The sequence below is a fragment of the Pinus tabuliformis genome, chromosome 7 (assembly GCF_031772625.1).
Source record: "Pinus tabuliformis cultivar Carrire ecotype Pingquan chromosome 7, CPIR1, whole genome shotgun sequence".
NCBI lineage: Eukaryota > Viridiplantae > Streptophyta > Pinopsida > Pinales > Pinaceae > Pinus > Pinus tabuliformis.
Genome location: NC_142293.1, coordinates 317,155,567 through 317,176,092, shown reverse-complemented (window position 1 = coordinate 317,176,092; position 20,526 = coordinate 317,155,567). Strand labels below are relative to the sequence as shown.

Sequence of the window (20,526 nt, the reverse complement as noted above, 5' to 3'; positions counted from 1 at the left end):
CTTCATCTGTGCAGAAATTTGTATTTGGTGTAGAAACAAAGAAGGTTATTCTTGAGTTCCGGAACCTGGTTGCTTCCATGGTTTTCTTGGTTGAGCTGAGACTGGTAAGTTTGCATTAGTATTTGGTTTATAACTTTGAAGGGTGGTGTATTGTGATCCATCAATAGTCGGTTTGCAACTTTGCACGATGGCCACCATTGTAGATGAACGGCTTAGAAGATAGTACGAAGAACGTCCACTCAAAGCAATCTCTATGTTAAAGGGACAAAGTACAGAACACATAAAATAGTAAGGAGGAATTTACAGAAGGACGAGAGGAACAGAAAGTAATGCAGACGTGCGCGCTTGTTAAGACAACCATTTAGAGATCTTATTGTACTTTCTTCGAGGAGAATACTGATATAAGAAAGTAGAAAACACTTAGTTTTGCTGAGTCTTACTGCTGCTCTTCTGGTAATTATTCAACTATGTTTGCTTGAGTTTTCATGGTAACAATATATATTGAAGTCAATGCTCATTGATGTGTTTATTTGACAGGATGTGGTTCAAGCTAAACATTCCAGATTTCCACTACTAGCCGCAGTTTTATTTACCATACTAGATGATGCAAGAGAAAAAACATTTCTATGTGTAGGTACAACTTCATCTGTGTAGAAATTTGTATTTGGTGCAGAAACAAAGAAGGTTATTCTTGAGTTCCAGAACCTGGTTGTTTCCGTGGGTTTATTGGTTGAGCTGAGACTAGTAAGTTTGCATTGGTATTTGGTTTGTAACTTTGCATATTTACTTCTACCATGAAGTAAATAACAATTACTTTTGTGTTGAAACTTCACTTTTTGGAGACTTGTATCTATTTGAAAGTCAAATAAATCCTGATATTAACGCTGTCTACTAGAAATCAATTCACTCTCTTGAATGTTGCCATACTGGTTAGGTAAATGTCTGGCTTATTGATAAGGATGCAGAGGCTCTTCGCTGCCAAAAAATGCTTGTTGACGAAGAGAAAGATGCTGAGAGAAAGTAATATGCCAAACATGCTTACATACATTGGTAAGATATATTTTCAATATTTGAATGTGTAAACCTCAACTTTTTTGTTTTGTTTCCTTCAGGCGGGCAGAGCTTCTTGAAAGGAAACGCCTTAAGAAAGCGAAACTATAGGTAAGTAAATCTAAAAGAAAACTCATTTAAATGCTGTAGGAATTAAATGTAGATCCCAATTTTATTAAATATTAAAATTTAAAACTTCTTTCTTTCACAGCTGCTTACTGCTTCTACTAAGCCATCTAGTGGATGAGATATGGGCTTGCTGAGAGGATATGAAAGGAGATAAAAGAATAATAATGTGGGAGATATACCTGAAGGTTTAGCAAAGGCAGGGCGGCAGCGGGCGGTATCTGTGGATATGCTTATACTGTATCATTTGCCCTAAAGAGCTTTGTCTAGTTCGGTGCCCGGCGTAAGTCCTAGCAAAGCGTCCCCGCCCTGCCTGGAAGCAACATAAAGTCATATAGCAGTTCCTACAAAGAATAAGGCGAGTGTTACATATTCTGTAGTTGAGTCATTAGTAACAGCTCCAAGATTGCTTCTGTAATAAAATGAATTACTCTGCCTCCCTGTTATCTCTGGTTTATGGGAAAATATTTCCGCGATAATGGAATACACACATTGATAATCTATGATGATCTTAGCAAACAGGCGGTGGCATATCAACAAATGTATGACACATATGTGACACATGTTTAGATGTAAACAAAGTGGTGGATGTAAACGAAGTGTAGACAGGCGTACATGCAGTGGCGGTGCATGCAATGGTGGTGTAGTGGTAGATAATATAGTTACATGTACTGTTTCATGTTCATAACATTTAATGCCTTAAACTAATATTAGAATTAGTTTACCTCCCTCAAAAAATTTCAAAAATGCGAAAGGAACATACTAATATATGATATGAGTTTAGGCTCTTATAGCCTCCCCGCCTAGGGAAGAGGCTAAATAAGATGATTAAACAGATTGCCTTGTAAAACTACATGGTGATCCTTAAAGAGTTCGGATAAAGTTAGGTTATCCATGAAAATGACCAGCTAAAATTAATGTTATCTCACAATTTTTTATTGCTATAGTCCCTGGCCATTACCAGATGGCAAGGACTAATAAGATGAATTTATTTCGTTAGCTATGAATTGTAGCGTCTCCGTGACTATAAGAGATCATTCTCCCTTGATATCCAAAAGGTTAAATGGCTGCGGAACAAAGAAACAGGTCAATTTTTTTTCATGTTCTAGCAAATAATAATCGACACAAAAAATGAGTGTAAGGAGGCCACTCAATGAATATGGAATTTTATTAATAATTAAAGACCCTGCATCATCATGGTCATCAAATACTTCAAGCCATGATCCAACAACTGCCATAAGCCGCAAAGGGTTCTTATTTGAAAAAATTCTTCGTCCTTTTTTCTTCAAGTAATTCATTTAATGTATTAAATATATATAAAATGCTTTTTTTATTGACTTGCGGAAGATTGATGCAAGGTTGATTTAAGAAAATCTGAAGTGGGTTTATTTCAAACAATTTCCATCTAAAGAAAGGATGCAATGCTGCATAGGTTTCATTGGTCAGCTCCATATTCCTTTGCAGGGGAATATTTTCTTTAAATATGGTGGAGTAGTTATATTATTTCAAAAAAAAAGTGTGAGTTGAAAAAGTTTTCTTTTGTGTTTTTTATTGGTTATAAAAACGGTTGACAGTTCTTAAACTGGAAGCCCCAATGTTCGAAACACCAATTCTTGTGTGTTAGTAATTTTGGTTATAGAAAAGATTGGTGGTTCTTAAACTGGAAGTCGTGGTGTATGAAACATCAACTCTTGTGTAAGGCCAAGTTGTTTGATCAACTCTTGAGCACATTCAGTATCCAAACCTTCATCCTATCAACTGACGGGTAGTCTAAAGCGAAATATACAATAGATGGTGGTTGGTCCATAGGATGGTTCATTACTTGACGGACCTTATCACGAAAGCCCCGACGAACCAATTTGTCAATATTGTTGATCATGCAAAGTTCATCAATGATGATCAAAAGTGGTTACGTTTTAAATGGAGGTCAAGTGACAGCACGAAGATGTGGTGTGAAAGAGCAGTGTTTGCGAGATTCTAGAGTGGATGTGGGTGCTGATGAAGGCCAATCAGACATATATTTATTTATTGTTGTAATATGTTTTCCATGTAAGCATTAAGGGAGTGTGTTGGAAGTAATGCTTCCATGTCATGTTTAGTTGTCATTAGGAGTTACGCGGAGTCAGTCTTGTTTCCAATGCGTGAGTTGTAATGGTGATCTGGTTGTGTCAAGGTCAGTAATTTCTACCTTATATATTTGTAACTATAATGATCAATAAAAAATATCAAGTGAGATTTGTGTTGTGTGTAATCACTCTCCTCTCTCTCTTCTATTTTCTAATAATACCATCAAGGTTTGATTCAATAATTTGTAAGTAGCTATGTTGTTTTAATTCCCTTATTTTATAGGTAACAAAACAACAAGAATCCTTTAATTTTATATATTATTTATTATAATGTGTAATACTTATAGTTTAAGAGCACATAAAAATTTAAGGATGAAATTTTATCTTGAAGTTTTGAAACCTTAGCGAATCTTACTAGTCCCTAATATGCAAACTGTAAAATGTTTGGTGATATTTTTGTAGAAATATTTATATTTCCAATAATTTTATATTAGTCTATATAATTTTTTTGTGATTGTTAAGATAAAATAATTTTGTAAAATTGACGCATTTTTTTTGGAAAAAGCATAGAAAATTAAGACCCTTGCGATCAAACTACAAAATATATGGTGATATTTTTGTACAAATATTTATATTTCCAATGATTTTATATTAGTTTATATATATATATATATATATATATATATATATATATATATAGCAATTGTTAAGATAAAATAAATTTGTAAAATTGGTAGTTTTTTTGAAAAAATATAGAAAATTAAGTTGGCTATGAATATTAGCTCTTAAAATTTTCCCAATTAAAAAATAGAATAAAATTTGGTTTTAAAAATATGTATTTTTATAAATAAATAAGTTAAACGATACACTTTATGATTTAAGCACTCAGGTTAATTTATGCTATAAATGTGGATATCATATATGTTAATATAATAAGGAGGACAATATTACACTCAACAATAAATTTACATATTTTAAATAACTAAAGTATAATATCTTATGTAAGTGATAAAGAATTGAAGCATGTAGGCAACTTACAATAGTTTGAGCAATGAATGATGATTATAAAAACTTTATGTTATTGGAAGTTGTACAATATGGAACGTTTGCATGTTTAATTTCAAATATTGTTGGAATGGGATGATGACATGTTTTTAATAATGGTAACAACTAATTATTAATATTTTGAATATCGTATATGATCAAGTTGTTCTGTTTGGATGGCTTAAATTATTATATGATAAAATGACTTTTTTATTCTGTAATATTATTTAGTATTATAAAGTTTACAAATTGTTTATATGGTTATAATGAATCTAATTGATATATTTTTAAATAATATAATCAATAATTATATCAAAATATAATAATCAAAATAAAAAATTAAATATTATTATAAAAATGATTAGATTTTATAATGATTATGATGATTAGTAGACATATTTTTGTAAAAAAAAATAGTATATTTGTATATTTATAATATTAACAAATTTAACATTATAATATATCACTATATTGTATTATTTAAACTCAATGATGTGGTTTATACCTACTTATACACTATTTTAACTCAATGATGTGGTTCATACCTATTTATACACTAGTGTTCTTAAATAAGTAACATGGACTTGTGTAAGCAAAATGTAACAATAACTCCAATGCTTTTAAGCTTAAATAAGTAACATGGACTTGTGTAAGCAAAATGTAACAATAACTCCAATGCTTTTAATAACAACAATATTAACATTGTGTCCTCAATGTTACTAGGAACATCATCACTACTTTGGCAAAAATTATAATTATATTTATATTTATATATATGTATTCCGATTCTTTAACCTATCTAATATATATTGGTGTTTTCATTATATAAATTATTGGTGTTTTCGTTATATAAATTATGCATATTGATTTAAATGTATATACATTACATAACGTACAATATGTGGTGCACCAATGTATTTTATAATATAAGAATGCTAATGTTTTTTATATCTAAATCAATTTTGATGGCTTCAAAGTTATGTAACCCCTATCAATTTTGGTTATAGGTATTTTTGAGTAATTTATATATATTATATATAATTAATGCATTCCTGAGTCTTTATTCATTAAAAAAAAACACTAGAACCTTTAACTTAGAATTTTATGTTACATTTTTTTGGTTATAGGTATTTTTGAGTAATTTATACATATTTTATATAATTAATGCATTCATGAGTCCTTATTCATTAAAAAAAAAAAAACCACTAGAACTTTTAACTCCTTATAATTTTATGTCACATTTTTTTTTAAGTTGATGTTGTTTCTTTCTATGAGCCAAGTATTACATTATCGACACATGAAAAACAGATGATATAAACTTACCCAGTGAGTAACCAAGTCTATTGACCAAATGGTTGCTGAGTAGGAAATCCAAAATATGTAAGTTTGCAAAAGTTTTAAACTGAAAAAGAAAGAGAAACATCTTCATCAAACCAATTGACATTTCTCGACCTCCCAAAAGAGACTTCCAATGAAAAGAGAAACAAACTACTCATTAAATGAATCAGTAAAAGTTGTGCCTTTATAAGCACTAGAACCCGAAGGAGTTGAATGAGGGATACATGATATGTGATACTCAATTATGGCCATCCCATTGTCCAGATGGATCATATGTAACTTAGATGTTTTTTATTGTTCCTAATACTTTTCACACTCTCTAGAATTCGTAGTTAATTTTTTTTTCATCTCTGAAGTGTTATTTCCAATAAGGAAGACGTATCATTATAAATACAAAGTATGGATCTACAAAGTGTGTCGCACTCTAGTGTGTCTAGGGTGTAGGATGAGATCCTGAAATTCATTTATAAGTTCCACATCTGATGGAGGTACTTTAGTGTTTTCCATGGATCCTTCCCATCCCCTTATCCTTTTGATGGTTGTCATAGTGTTGGAATATTTGTATCTCTTGGTCACCTCTCGACCCTGAATATGACCCCAACCTCTTTCGCGTACACGACTACCATGTCTGTGACATCTGTTTTCATCGTGTCTCCCGTGTGAGGACGGTCTCATCATATTCTCAAGTGGGGAGCCCCTAAACCTGGAGCTACATGCTAAATATTATCACTTGGTGCAGTGATATCTAAGGGTGCTCCACCTCATGGACTCAAAACTTGAATAGAAGCCTTCATTGATAGAGAGTGTTGGACTAGTAGATCGTTTGAGCCTTATTAAAACTAAATAAATACCCAATATTTCAATTATACAAGAACTACACAGTAAATTTACCTGTAAGGGGGGATTCCGCTATTGACCAATCACCTTCTACCATATCATGACATTAATCTAGAGATACCAAAGCTTAAAATGACTAGTAACATAATGTAAATCCTCTCCATCCACCATGCAAATTGAAACACTTCCCCATGACTTAAGTGTTGAAAATAGCAACAAGAAATGATAAAAATAGAATCCAGTATATTCCAATTTTAATTTGTCCTTGAATTAAAATTGTGAATTAAAATTTGAATTTAGTCTCACCAGCTGCTTGGAAATAATTAATTAATTCATTATGGATTAATTAGTTCGAGGAATTCAAGTTATAAGTCTTTATGAAGTCATGCAATAGTTATCCCTTAAATTAAGGAGATTATCCCTTAATTAAGGAGATAAGGTTGAGTTATATTTGAGTTGTAATTAGTTAGCTCAGTTTACTGAGTTTATAGATTATATTTACTTAGTTGTCATTATTCTTTACAACTTTGCAAATAGAATAGATTCCCTTTCTTCCTTTTACTTTCTAGAAAAAGTAGAATAGGTTTGCTTATGGTTATTTACCTTTTGCAACTAAGGGTTAGTGGCTTAGCTAAATATTTGCTCATTTGAAGTTGTTACATTTCCTTCTTTCGTTGGCATCAAAGGAAGTCAGACTAGGAAGAGGAAGGTGTCTTTTGCACATACAATGTTATCCCCTCTTAAGTTTGTACGAACCCTGGGTTGATAATTTAAGTCGATAAAATTGTGAGTTGTGACATTTTTGTTGTAACACTAAGGCTCATCACATACCCAAAAAGGTTGAAGAAGACGTTAGAACTCAATTCTGTTTCTCCTTCCACGTTGCAACTCCTCACTACTAACTTGCAAACCTAGCGAACCTGTCTCGAAGGTACTTTCCTGTTTAGGACACCAAACCTGCAATTACTCCACACCGCACTCCATGTCAAATATAGTATTGAAATGAACACCATTTTCCTCACTAGAATTTTCCACATGAGATTTCACGTATATGGGTGGCCACACCACCCCCTCCATTTATTATGTTCTTTTAATTCCATCACAAAACATGCTTGGTTCCCACTAAATCCCTTGGGATGACTCTCATCCCCATCAAGGAATCCCTATCTCCTCGTATTATATTTTCCTGACTTGTTGTTCTATTTGCTTTAGGATTGTAATGAGATTTTGGAGATCCTCGTACTCTATTTCCAAAGGCCAAGTAGTTTTTGGTTTCTTTATAGCATGTGTACACCCCCAATTTTCCAAATAATCAATTTCTCTATTCCTAACACACCTTGTGTGGAAAGGGATCACGTATTAAAAATATTGAATTAGCTAACCAATTTCGTCTATTAGCCTAGACAATCTCTAGCATTTCACTCCTTATCCCCTATAACATCTTTTGAATTGTGTTTATGACAATGAGGGAGTCATTCTCCGCCACTAGCTTAGTGTAACCCTTTTCTTGAGCTATTGTCAAACCCTTATCCAACGCATAAAATTATGCCTCATTATTACTAGAATATCCTCAATCCACAACAAATATTTTTAACACTCTGTTGTTCCTATCTCAAAAAATCCCCCCAAATATTGCTTCATCTGGGTTACATTTTGAGGCCTCGTCAAAGCTTATATTCATAAAACATATATGTGGAGGATGACAGTTGGAATTGATGTATCTGGGAGAAGAATATGATTCCAAGATGTCAGAGCTATCATTTGCATATAAATATTTATAGTTTTCAAGATCCGAGTTTTACTAGGATGAACCTGCTAATCATCAAGGTACCATGGTTTTTCCAATAGAGTTTCCCAAATATTTTGGAGGATCTCTTGCTAGACTTGGTCCTGATTATGATACATGCCATTGAAATTTCATTGATTATGTTCCTTACAAATTTCCCATAACAAAACTCCTGGCAGTATATTCCAAGCTTTGTTGACCACTGGGCTAGAAAACACCACCGTCCTTGATAGATCCAAGGTTTCAAGGATACTCTATTGGTCCCAATCTACGTGATTAAATAGTTGGTAGCTATTTTTCTAGAGGTTAGCTGCAATTGAGAAAGTGTTGAGTAAGTGCTCCATTTATTCTCCTTGTTGTCCACATATAATGCAATATGATGGCCTAACATGTCTTCTCTTATGGAGTTGATCCCAAGTCAAAATTCTTCTTTTACACACTAACCATAATAATTAAGAGATTTTTAGCCATAACTTATGTGTCCATATTTTCCTCCATAGAGATTCTCTATGGAGTTGATGATGCTCCACAATGAGTTGATATAATATGTCTGCATATGTCACCTCAGGGATTATTCTTGAATTTAATTATTGTTTGAAGGTTTCCCATTACCTTGTATCTAGGGTTTTTCCACTCATCCGTGTCTTTTACTCTCCAATAATCATTTTTCTCCCCTTGTTTCCAATAATTGCTAATTATAATGTCTCCTTGTTGCATGGTGTAGAAGAACATGTCTATAAGTTTATTATGGATACATAATTTTTGTATCTAATTCCATGTGTCAGGCAAAAAATGGGCGGGCTCTCCATTCCTCATTTCCTAAAAAAGCATGCTCTTTTAAGATATTTTGATTTAGTTGGGCGAGATTCTAGGTCGATGACACTGTCAGGTAATTTTTCATCCTGAGCCTATCAATTTATAAATTGGGGGCATCATAATTTCAAATCCAATTCTTCTTCCATAAATAGTCTTCACCTTGAATCCAACACCACTAGAGTTTTGTACATAAGACTTGGTTGAGGATATCAGGGTCACAAAGACCAAGGCTTCCAACTAGTTTGGAGTTAATCAAATCAGACCAAGCCACTAAGGTGCATTTTATGACATTATGTGCTAATATTTAAAGGAGATTCTTGAAGATATCATACATGAATTTTCATACATTGATGGGGCCAGTTAGACCTGAGAGATGAGAGATGATAGAGTGGTATCGATTTCAAAACTAATTTAATTAGAACCAATCTATTGGCCTGATTCATGGATAAGAAATCCCACCCTTCAAACTTGGTTGAAAACATTTTTTATTATTTCTTTCCAACAAGATGATCTCAAGGAGTTGAAAACTAGGGGCATACCCAATTATTTGATGGAGAGAGAGCCCACCTTAAAACCCATCAACCTCACTAGGAAGGATTGGGTCATGATAGGAGTATTGAAAAAGAATGTGTTAGATTTCTCTTTGTTAATGAGGGTCCTCAAGGCTTGCATAAAGTCCTCAAGAAAAAAGTTAAGTATTTTGATTTCCCATAGTGAAACTTTACAACATAACATAATATCATCAACAAATTGCTGGTGAGTTAGATCTAGTTCCCCCCCATGGTCTTAACCCCTTAGTGGTGTTATTGCTTGCAATAGTTTCTAGGTATCTCCCTAAGGTTTCAACTTCTAAGATAAAAAGGAAGGGGATAAACGATCTCCTTGTCACAAATTGTGGGAAGAAATAAATGTGGCATATGGAGACCCATTAAGTAAGATGAAGAAGATCGGCGTTAAGATGAGGACATGGATCCAAGAGATCCAATGAGATTCAAAACCAAATACTCTAAGGATGTTAAGGAGATACACAGTTTAAAAGAGCATGGGCCTTCAAGAGATCTAATTTTGTTATCATACCTGGCAACTTATGTTTCTTGAGTGTGTGAAACACTTCTTGGGATGTGATAATTCCATCCAAGATTTGTCTCCCCTCAATGAAGCCAGGTTTCTACAGATAAATGAGTTTTATAACAACCCCTAGTTAATTTTCCATGTAAATAAAATAAGACCAAGGTCATGGGACATGTATTCCAAGATGAACAATGGGAAAATATTATAGTGGGCATCACTTGTGGTTTATTAATGGCTATGGAAATTGACAAAGGAATTGGCAAACGAAAAGAGACAATAATTGGCATCTAATTATGAAGAATAAAGGAAAATAATAGAAAAGGAAAGTGAAGTGATTCAAATATGCATGCAAGGGAAATTAGAGAGGAAATGAAGGAAAAGGAAGAAAAAGGAAAAGGGAAGGAGGAGACTAGACATCAATGATAAAAAGGAATTAGAGAAATAGTTTAATTTTTTTTATAGTCTTTAGTTAATCTCTTGTTCATTCTCTCATAAACTCTTGTAAATTTAGAGCATTCTAGCATTCACTTAGACTTGGACAAAGCAAGCAAGAAAGAAAGGGAATTCATGGGCAGCAAAAAGGAAGATTGGATCAACAACTACAATAGGGATACACTACAAGTAACATGTTGCATGTTTGATTTCCTTGATGGTTCTTAGATGCATGGTACACACATGTGGTTTCATTATTATTTTTTATCATTAACGTGAATATTTTCCTAGATTGACATTGGTTTCGGTCTTGCCTTACCATTTATAGCATATCAATGGTGTAGTGGTTTCTCTATCAAGATTTTGATTGGTTCCCTGGTTCCCTATTGGCTATGGGTTGGGATAGAATATCTAGAGCCCTGAAACAACTTGGGTTCCCTCAAGGCTATGGGTTGAGATGGTAATTTTTTGGATCCATGTAACAAATTCAATTCCCTGGAGGTTATGGGTTGAGATAGAATCCCTAGAGCCTTGGACAACTTGGGAAGAGACCAATCTGGTTTGATGTTAGTGATTTCTAGACTGGTTAGGTGAAATCACTATGGTGGAGGGTTGAGGTGGTTTTGCCTCTTGAATCATTGGTTGGTTCTACTTTGGTTTAACCCAAATGATCCCACATTCAATCTTGGAATATTGTGTGGGGTTGATTGGATGAAAGAGATATTTTGGCTCATCCAATCTATGTTCGGGTGGTAGGTGGAATTCCCTGAATTTATTGACATTTTGGTATATTAACATGAGTTATTTTCCTATTTTGATCTACGAGAACTTGTATTGGTTAATGTGTTGATTTATGGCTTATTTGTCATGGATTCTATTATGGTTATATGTTGGTTATATACATGGTTGTATGATATTCTTTTATTATGGATCTTATTCATGAATTGATAAGTTATTGAATGGTTGATGTATGCATGGGATAACAAGTGTTGTTGCAACTAACTTGAGAGGGCATTTATCCTTCTTGATGATTCTCGGAAGAAAATACTGAATCAATGAAAAAATATGCATTAATGACCTATAGATACTTTGTTTACAAAGTGTTTGTAAAAATGAATATTTTGGACCTCCAACTTCCCGAGGGTTGTAACTTTATCATATGATCTCTATTTGACAATCATAATACACCGTTTTGAATATCTCCACAAGGAGACTGAAAAGAGAACATGTAGAAAAATTTCAGCACTTTTGTGGTCTCTCCGTTTTCTTTGAAAATGTTTTTTAGTCCCTTAGAACGACCTCAAAAGTTTAGGACTCGAAAAAAAATTGCCAAAATAGAAAGTTGTGTTAAATTTAAGGAAACGAAACTAAAAGCAAATAGTGTGGGGTCAAGTTAGGCTGGTAACACTGTGATCTTGTGTTTGTGGATGGTTTCAGTAAGTTGGAAATGGACCCCATTTCCATAACTTCATCTCGGAAATTGGGTCATGCAAAGTAACTCTCGTCTCATGTTTACCATAGAAAGTATGTTAAAGTGGGTAAATGTGTGGTGGGGTGTTACAAGTTGAGCAAAGAGTTGAGCCTTTAACTATGATTGTAGTGATAATTTTATAAATAAAATTACATAGTGCTATAGGTTGAAAACCACTTGGTTCATTAGAACTATTAAATTTATGGATAAGGGTAATGGATGTGAAATTTAACCCATGACATACCTGTTGAAGCCAACATGATTCCTCAACCACCCCATGAACATATGGTCCTAAAACATTGCATGCAACCTGGAAAAATTCTATAGTGTAGCCATCAGGTCCTAGAACTTTATTTCGCAACATTTTCATGACCACTTCCTCAACAAATCTTTAGTTACATTGAAATGAGATAGTATTAATTATAAAAAAATTATTGAAATATATTTTGATGTTTCTTCCCAATCTTATAGAATTAAAGATATAAAGAGAATTCAGATTATCAAAAGTAGTATTCAAAGTAGATCACTTTCAGAAAATAAATATCAAGGAGACTCTTGAGATAACGAAACATCTGCATAATCTCAACATGGATGGTGTCATTGAGAAAAGTGACAACTAGTTTCATCTAATCAGGCATATTAGTTCTACCAACTATTCTGAGGCACAACATCTCAGGTATAAATCTCTACCCCTAACTTGAATTCATTTAATAATTCACTTATAATGATAATTAATAATATAATATAATATTCATGTTGTTAAAAATTCATTTTTATATTTGATCTTCGTATCATTTCTTTAATTAAGATTCAATTAATTTTAATATAATTAATTTGTAACATTAATTTAATGTTCATTATTATAAATAAATGTTATTAAATATAAAATTAATGTAAAATTATGAAATATGTAATTATTATTATAATTATATTTTTAACTTTATTAAATTAATATATAAAATAATTAATATATAAATGCTTACTTATGAATTTATTAATTTTAAATAATATTATTATTTCAGATTTTAATTTAGTTTTTCGCTGACTATATAATTTTATTTTATTTTTATGTTTTTCTTTCGGATTTTTTTGGAATTCCAAACATCCACCAATTTCAATTATTATGGATAATTCATATTCTCTTTTAAAAAAAACAAAAATATAAAATCTAACATTAAAAATATATACAAAACAATCACTAATATAAAATCTAACATTAAAAATATATACAAAACAATCACTAGAAAATATTTTCATTTATTATAATATATGAAAACAAAATAATCATATAACACATACTAAAAATAATGAAATAAAAGAAATAATTAAAAAAATTAGTCAAATACTATGGCACATATAGTATTTCTCTCTATCCATGTCGTGCATAAAGTATTAAATGATGATTATTAAATAAAATACACATTTCAACTGAAATAATGAGAGACTAAAGTTTTCATATGAAATAAATAATATAGAGAAACATATATTATTAATGTGCATGACAAGAATATCTCATAGAATATTATTTTTATTTTTTATTTTTATTTTTAAAAAGTATTTTTAGGATTAAGTAAAGTTAAGTACATTCATCAAATATATTCATTTTTGAAAGCACATGATTTTAAAATAGAACTATATTCTTTTTTGAAAGCACATGATTTTAGAATAGACCTCTAAGATATGACCTAAAGGGGATATTGACTTTCTTTGGTATACAATAAGGTTTGAAGTTTTTTTTTTTAATATTAAGGTGGTAAAAGTGTTTAGTTGTGGCATTTAGTAGGAGAGGAAGCTTATCATCTTGGCCTTTGGTGGGGTAAACTAGTTGTAGGCATTCATCTCGTCCCTCGTTTTCTTAGTTAAGTGGGTTTCGAGAAGTGTTATTTATAATAACTAAGTACACGAGGATAAATATGAAGATGAACTCTCAATATATAACTCTATGCACTAGTTGTAAGGATATTAGCATTAAGGATAATTAACATGTTAAAAACCAAGGTCTTGAATATGACTTAAAACTACAACAAATTATCTTGATCCAAAACTCATATATGGATATAAGGATAAGAGCTTGGTTGAAAGAACATAAAATTAGAAAAGTAGTTTCTCCTATACCCTAAAAGGGGATATTGGCTTTCTTATTGGCTGCCTTAGGAATACAAATAATGGTTGAATCCACTATTTACTTTTTGGAGTAAGAGGTGAAACTATCTATGATTAGTTGACTAAAAATTGGTTTACCATGGGTCATGAGGGGTATATCATAGTAGGCCCTCCGTGACATTTATTAGGAATAGAAGTATAACCCCTCAAACAATATAATTCAGATGGTATATATACACAATTTCTTTCACATATTTGGTTAAATGAGTTCTAAAAACCTATTATTTGCAAGGGCTAAATGTATAAAGATAAAATTAATAATAAAGTGTCAACGAATAACTATACACAATTGTTTGAAATATGTTGGTATCATGCATGGTCAATGTGATAAAAATAAGCTTCTAGATATGACCTAAAATTCCTGATAATTATTTATATCCTATATCATGTTTAAGTTGAATGAGATGTGTTTTTTATTTTATTTATTTTACATGATTTTTAAAAATTTATTTCATCATTAACATGACAAACGTTTGTTTTTTTATAATATATATGATTAAAAAAAAAATCAACATTAACAAGACAAAGATTGATTTTTATTTTTTAATTTTTTTGATAAATAAAAAGTATGACTAAAGTTACCTTTTCTATTCACAAAAAGTCACTAGAGTACAAATTGAGTTAAAAGTTAGTTGAGACCTAAAGTTGAACCCACCCTTCCTTCTTTTTCAAATAAGAAGAATTAGCTAATTAGAAATAAACTTACATATATTGTGAGTAATAGGACCTTTTATATCATATATTTGGAAACCAAATCTACCTTTGTTAATTTTTTATTTAAATTTTGAAAATCAAATAACATTTAAATTTGAAAATAAATTTGTATTAGTTAAAAAAAAATGATATTATAATTTTTTTCTATAAATTAATTATAATTATAATATAAATATATATAATTGTTTAATTTTCACACTTTATTTTTTACATTAAATAAAGAACTTGTTGGCCATTTTAAGCACTTAGTAGTAACCTTTGGTTGTTTTTAATGGTCAACATGCATTTTTAAGTTCTTAGTATTACCTTAGTGTAACTCACTATAAACATCTTCCTTTGTGGGACAACTAAGTGAGATTGGAAAAAAAGATGTTATCCCCTCTATCATCTTCTGTGGGACAACCAAGTGGTTGGAAAAAATGATGTTATCCCCTCTTCTTTTGTTTCAAAATCCACTAACTACATCTTTAACCCCTTAAGACAAGTCTTATAGAGTAGCATTTGCCACCCTCTTTAACCCCTTAAGACAAGTCTTATTGAGTAGCATTCTCCACCGGAAAAAAAGATGTTATCCCCTCTATCATCTTCTGTGGGACAACCAAGTGGTTGGAAAAAATGATGTTATCCCCTCTTATTTTGTTTCAAATTCCACTAGCTACATCTTTAACCCCTTAAGACAAGTCTTATAGAGTAGCATTTGCCACCCTCTTTAACCCCTTAAGACAAGTCTTATTGAGTAGCATTCTCCACCCTCTCGATCAACATATTCATCCATTTTATTTTCTTTTTTTGTAAGCTTGGTAAGACTACATCTTCATCATGTCCAATATATCAGCCCAATTAGGGCTGGGAATTGAACCAGCTACTTCACATCAAGGAATACCTTAACACAACACCCAATCACCATCTATTCAAGACTCGGTAGACTCATCCATTCTATTTTTATTACTATACTAAAATAAAATTATAATAAAATTATAACTATCTTCTACATAATCAAACAAAATAAAACTAACTACAGTTTGTGCATCCAGTTATAGCCAAATAAACAACACTGCAAATACTAAAACAAAAAGAGTAAAGATACTAAATTATACTCAATAAATTATGATTGCCCACTACTCAGGGTACTTATTAGAAAAAAAAATTGTTTACGGTTTTACATCAATTCATAAACCAAATAAACAACATTCCAAATATTAAAACAAAACGAGTAAAGCTAGTGAATAACGGACTATAATCTTTCTATTCATTTCAATAGTGGAGTGACATTTTTTCTATACAAAGAAGTTGTGCTTAGAAGTGTTGTTAGCAGCAACAACTGTGCCTAACTAAAGCTATATAAAACAGATTCGCGACAGCACAGTAAGTTATAAGAAAATAAGTTTTTATTTTTTATAAAGAGAATAAACCAATCCAATGGTGTCGATAAAATTCTAAAACCAAACAATGTCATGTGTGAAGCATATTGTGCTAATATAATATATAAGATTATAAACCAAAATGATCTGATATAAGAAACATATTTTGGAATCGTTTAACTGTTGAGGGCATCGAGTTGGATTCGTGAATGATTTAATAAGCATAGAGGTTTTGAGATTCTTCAGTGCAGACTTGAAACAATCTGCAACTGCCACAGTGACAAAATTTATTTGTACGTAACTAGATTTTTTTATTTTTTTTTTACAGATGGATTTAAGAGAATGAGAAATTTAATCAGTGGAAGACTTCTTATTTCAATTTTAAGTGGAGGAATTTGTTGGATATTTCGTTTTTAGCTATCCATTAGTTGCTTGACAGATGACCTGAACACTGAATTTGTTCAAAAGTTGATCTAACACAGATGGATCTTACATTGTAATCTGTAGCAGTTGCTCGGGGTTTCTGAGTGCCAAAAACAACAAAGCATAACACTATAAACATAGTCAAACTATTGATGTGTTCAGGGGTTTCCAGGCGCAAAGAACTACTAATTTGAATTATGGAATACTGTTCAATAGTTGATTCTGCACTAAATATAACTTAGATACAACATACATCTTAGATACAACATACATCATTGATAGCTTAAAAAAGTTTCAAAAGTTCTACATTGAACTCATCTTCACTACCATAATTTGAGAAGTCCTCAAAGTTTTTCTTCTGACAAGTCTTCAAGAGTAGCTATGTTAGCAGATTCTTTTAATTTCCCATTTAAGAGATCTTTGGCACGAGTCTTATAATACAATGTTGTGTGACCATGTTTTTGGCAATAAAAACATTTCACTGAGTTCTTATTTTTATGGACCGTGTGCCTAAAGAATAGTGCTATCTCAAGTTGTAAGTTGTCCTTTAGCATAATAGCCTTAACATGTTCATAATAGCTTAACATGTTCATCTTCTATTTTCATTCTCGTTTCCCCAACTGTCTTATGAGTGATTTTAAATCATACACCCTCATGCATCTTAAATTTGAATAACTGTAATTTCAAAGTAAAGTTTGCATTCACACACTTTTCCTCAAATATTTGACTTAAATTTTTCCATATTTGAGCAGAAGATTTTCCTAGGTCTATAAAATGATGTTGTGAACCTCGCAAAAAAAACCTATAATAAATTTAACTTTCTCTTCTTTTTTTCAACCATTCAGCTAATTGTTTGGAATCTTGGAATGTTGGTCCTCGTATTTTTACTAAACTCCACAAATTTTTATGCATATTAAATCCCTTTGGACTTTAACTTTGCAGGTATAAAAATTTTAACTATTGAATTTCTCAATGACTATTTGCTCCATATTTTAAAAAATTAGTACCTAGGCTCTAGTGCTTCGCGCTTGTGAGGATCCCGCAACTGGCTCCACTCCTCCACTGACAGATATGACGACTTGGTTGAATGAAATAGCAAAAGAGTTTGAGCTCATAACGTGGCGCTCAACAAATGATTAATTCTGAATCTTCTTGGGAGAGGTGGCTTTCTACTGCTAGCCCACACGCAGCACTTGAATCTCTGGCCCATAGTGAGAAAAATTACGACAATCTCAATCAATAGAACCGTATAATCTCTGGATTCCCCACCGGAAGTCCGCTGAGGCATCAAAATTCCACGGCAAAATGCCGAAAACAGAAAATGCAAACCCTTACATAGCGGAGGTTGAATTTTAGGAACAACCCATTGCTATTTCCAAGTTCGACGACATCGCTCGCAGTGGAAAATATTCCCGACGAGTTTCAGATCCTTTTTCCGCTGAGTCCTGTACCTGTCGACTACCCACCACCGACGTCTATCGTTACGATCAGTCACCCTCAGTCCGGTTGGGGGGAAGCAACGGGAAATCCTGTGCTGCCCGATGCAGGCACTTGGTTTGAAGGGCATGCGGGGCCGCAACATTCCAATCAATTCTGATTTCAATGCATCTCAAAGCTATAGTAGGAGCAGAAGAATCAAGACGCCTGGCAAACCGTGGAATGCAGAACTCTCCAGGGAGCCACAAACTACGTTCTTGAAAATGATTACAGTGACATCGCTGGGGTTCAATGAAGTTAAAATGTGGGGTATTTTATTAACCAATTAAACTGATGATATTTAACACGTTCTTGTGAGAGAGCCAAGGAGATGTTGACGTCCACATTCAAATTCATGAAAACAAAGGTCGGGATTTATCTCATCTATAAGGCCTACAAAATCAAACTTCAGTGCTAGATCAAATTCAAACCCAATCCTCTCATTCTCTTGGGTTTTTTTGGAAAGGAGTAGACTCAGAGCTATTGATACCTAAGTAGAAAATCTTGGGTTTTTTTGGAAAGGAGTAGACTCAGAGATATTGATACCTAAGTAGAAAAACAGAGGTAGGCACACAGGAATGAACAATTTTATTATACACTTTGCAAATCACAGGGATACATCACATATTTATGGTGCTTGTGAGATCCAACCAATTCCAAATATAAATAGGGAGGTTAAGATGTCCTTTCAACATCCACCTACAAATCTGCTACCAATTATTATCTTCCAAGTATATAAGGATGTAATTTTATTTAACCTTATATTTAAAAGTGTACATTGTTAGCCCCTTTGACTTTAGTTTTGGATTTAAAATATTCTCACTTTTTAATTTAATATATATATATATATATATATATATATATAATTTTATTTAATATTATATTTAAAAGTTTACATTGTTAATCCCTCCTAGAATTGGATGACTCAAATTGTGGTCTTTGTCTATCATTTCTACTATCCATTATTCATGAGGTGTACTATGTGTTAACTAATCCTTTAGCATATTGTACATTATTAGTGTTGACACCTAATCCTCTGTGATTGGGTGAATTTGGAATGTGAACAGTCATCAAGAAGATGAACTGATCAGTCACATTCATGTATATAACAATAGCTACCTAATGAAATAAATGAATCAGTTTTTCTGCCAAGTCTGGAGTTACTCCTGGCTTGACATGGTATCAAAGCCAACCCTTTTTTTAGCCTTTGTGCCCCTTGTAACTCCTCTGCCTGCCTCTGTCCTGACATGGTATGCGTTGGTGCCTGCCTCTGTCCTGTAACGGTAAGAGGGCCGTGAGCTTCGGTTTCCTTGCAAAATACCTCACAGTTCTGACAAAATCCAGCAGCACCTACAATGGAAGCCATGCAGATTCCCCCAAACTCGCAGATCTTTTGCATATCCATCTTGTGAAACAGAGAGTTTCCCGTCAATAGCTCCACATTGATGGTTGCCGCAAACACAATCTGCAAATCCATGAGAAATTCACAGCATGAGGGCATCCAAACATGCGAATGCTAATAGTTTGACAGAAAATTCGAATCAGAATATCAAGAAGATTTTCTCACCATTGCCAAACGACCCGACAGAATTTCCCAGTCTTTGAATTTGGCTGCATGGTCGATACTGGCGGCGAGAGAATTGAAGAAACTCGGCATTCTGTCGGGCTGGGGCTCAGGTTTCATAACATTATCTCCACTATCAGCGAAAGCTCTGAGAGTACACAAGCGAGGGGGAAACACAACTTTGCGATCCTTATTGTCGTCTGCTAATGCACGCATCCTCATCATACCCCTCCTACGAATTGGGGTCGAAAGCTTGGGCAGTGAATTAATACTGGATTCCAGATACCCGTTTAAAAGAAGTTTTGACTCTTTAATGATCGGCGTTGTTTGTTTTCTTCAAATGCGGGTGACCGACTAATCAGATGTGAGTCGAACAGCCACTGAAGATCAGAATCATTCAACGGGATGTAAAATGCTTCGATAGAACCTGCAGATGATATTCTCGTGGATGGCAGCGACTTGGGTTTGCGTGGTGCGCCAGGACAACTGACCACCGGAGAGCATAAACCATGGTCGAGCTGTAGCTGCGTGAAGATTTGAAGCGGATAAGGGCGATGTTTGGACTTGGCGGTCATCGTTTCCGGCAGTGTATGGAAAGATTCAATCCTATAACTAGGAGCTGCAGTCGATAATTGCGACATCGATTTTGTTGTATCATTGTAATAAGTATAAGAAGTTTTTTATCAGCAGCAGAAGTAATTTTTTACAGAATGCATTCAATCATCTCTATGGTAGGAATAGTTCTCACTCGCAAGGAGAACTATCCTGAATGGTCCCGGATGATAAAA

At 32.9% G+C, this 20,526-nt stretch overlaps 1 protein-coding gene across 1 annotated transcript; it reads right to left on the bottom strand.

Moving 5' to 3' along the window:
- Positions 1–1,428: 1,428 nt before the first annotated feature.
- On the bottom strand, positions 1,429–20,046 carry LOC149247202 (stress enhanced protein 2, chloroplastic-like). The gene is made up of 3 exons (XM_089443572.1): positions 19,742–20,046; positions 19,368–19,639; positions 1,429–1,489 (listed from the first exon to the last, which is right to left on the bottom strand). The coding sequence occupies exons 1-3, from the start codon at positions 19,961–19,963 to the stop codon at positions 1,429–1,431; spliced, it is 555 nt and encodes a 184-aa protein (XP_089299698.1). The 5' UTR covers positions 19,964–20,046.
- Positions 20,047–20,526: the final 480 nt, after the last annotated feature.

Excerpts from the sequence above, each read along its gene's own strand:
- LOC149247202 (XM_089443572.1), bottom strand. The coding sequence starts at position 19,963 with ATGATGAGGATGCGTGCATTAGCAGACGACAATAAGGATCGCAAAGTT. Across the intron at positions 19,640-19,741 it reads TGTCGGGTCGTTTGGCAATG|ATTGTGTTTGCGGCAACCAT; the intron begins GTGAGAAAATCT and ends ATGGATTTGCAG. Across the intron at positions 1,490-19,367 it reads GCACAAAGGCTAAAAAAAGG|GCAGGGCGGGGACGCTTTGC; the intron begins GTTGGCTTTGAT and ends TGTTGCTTCCAG.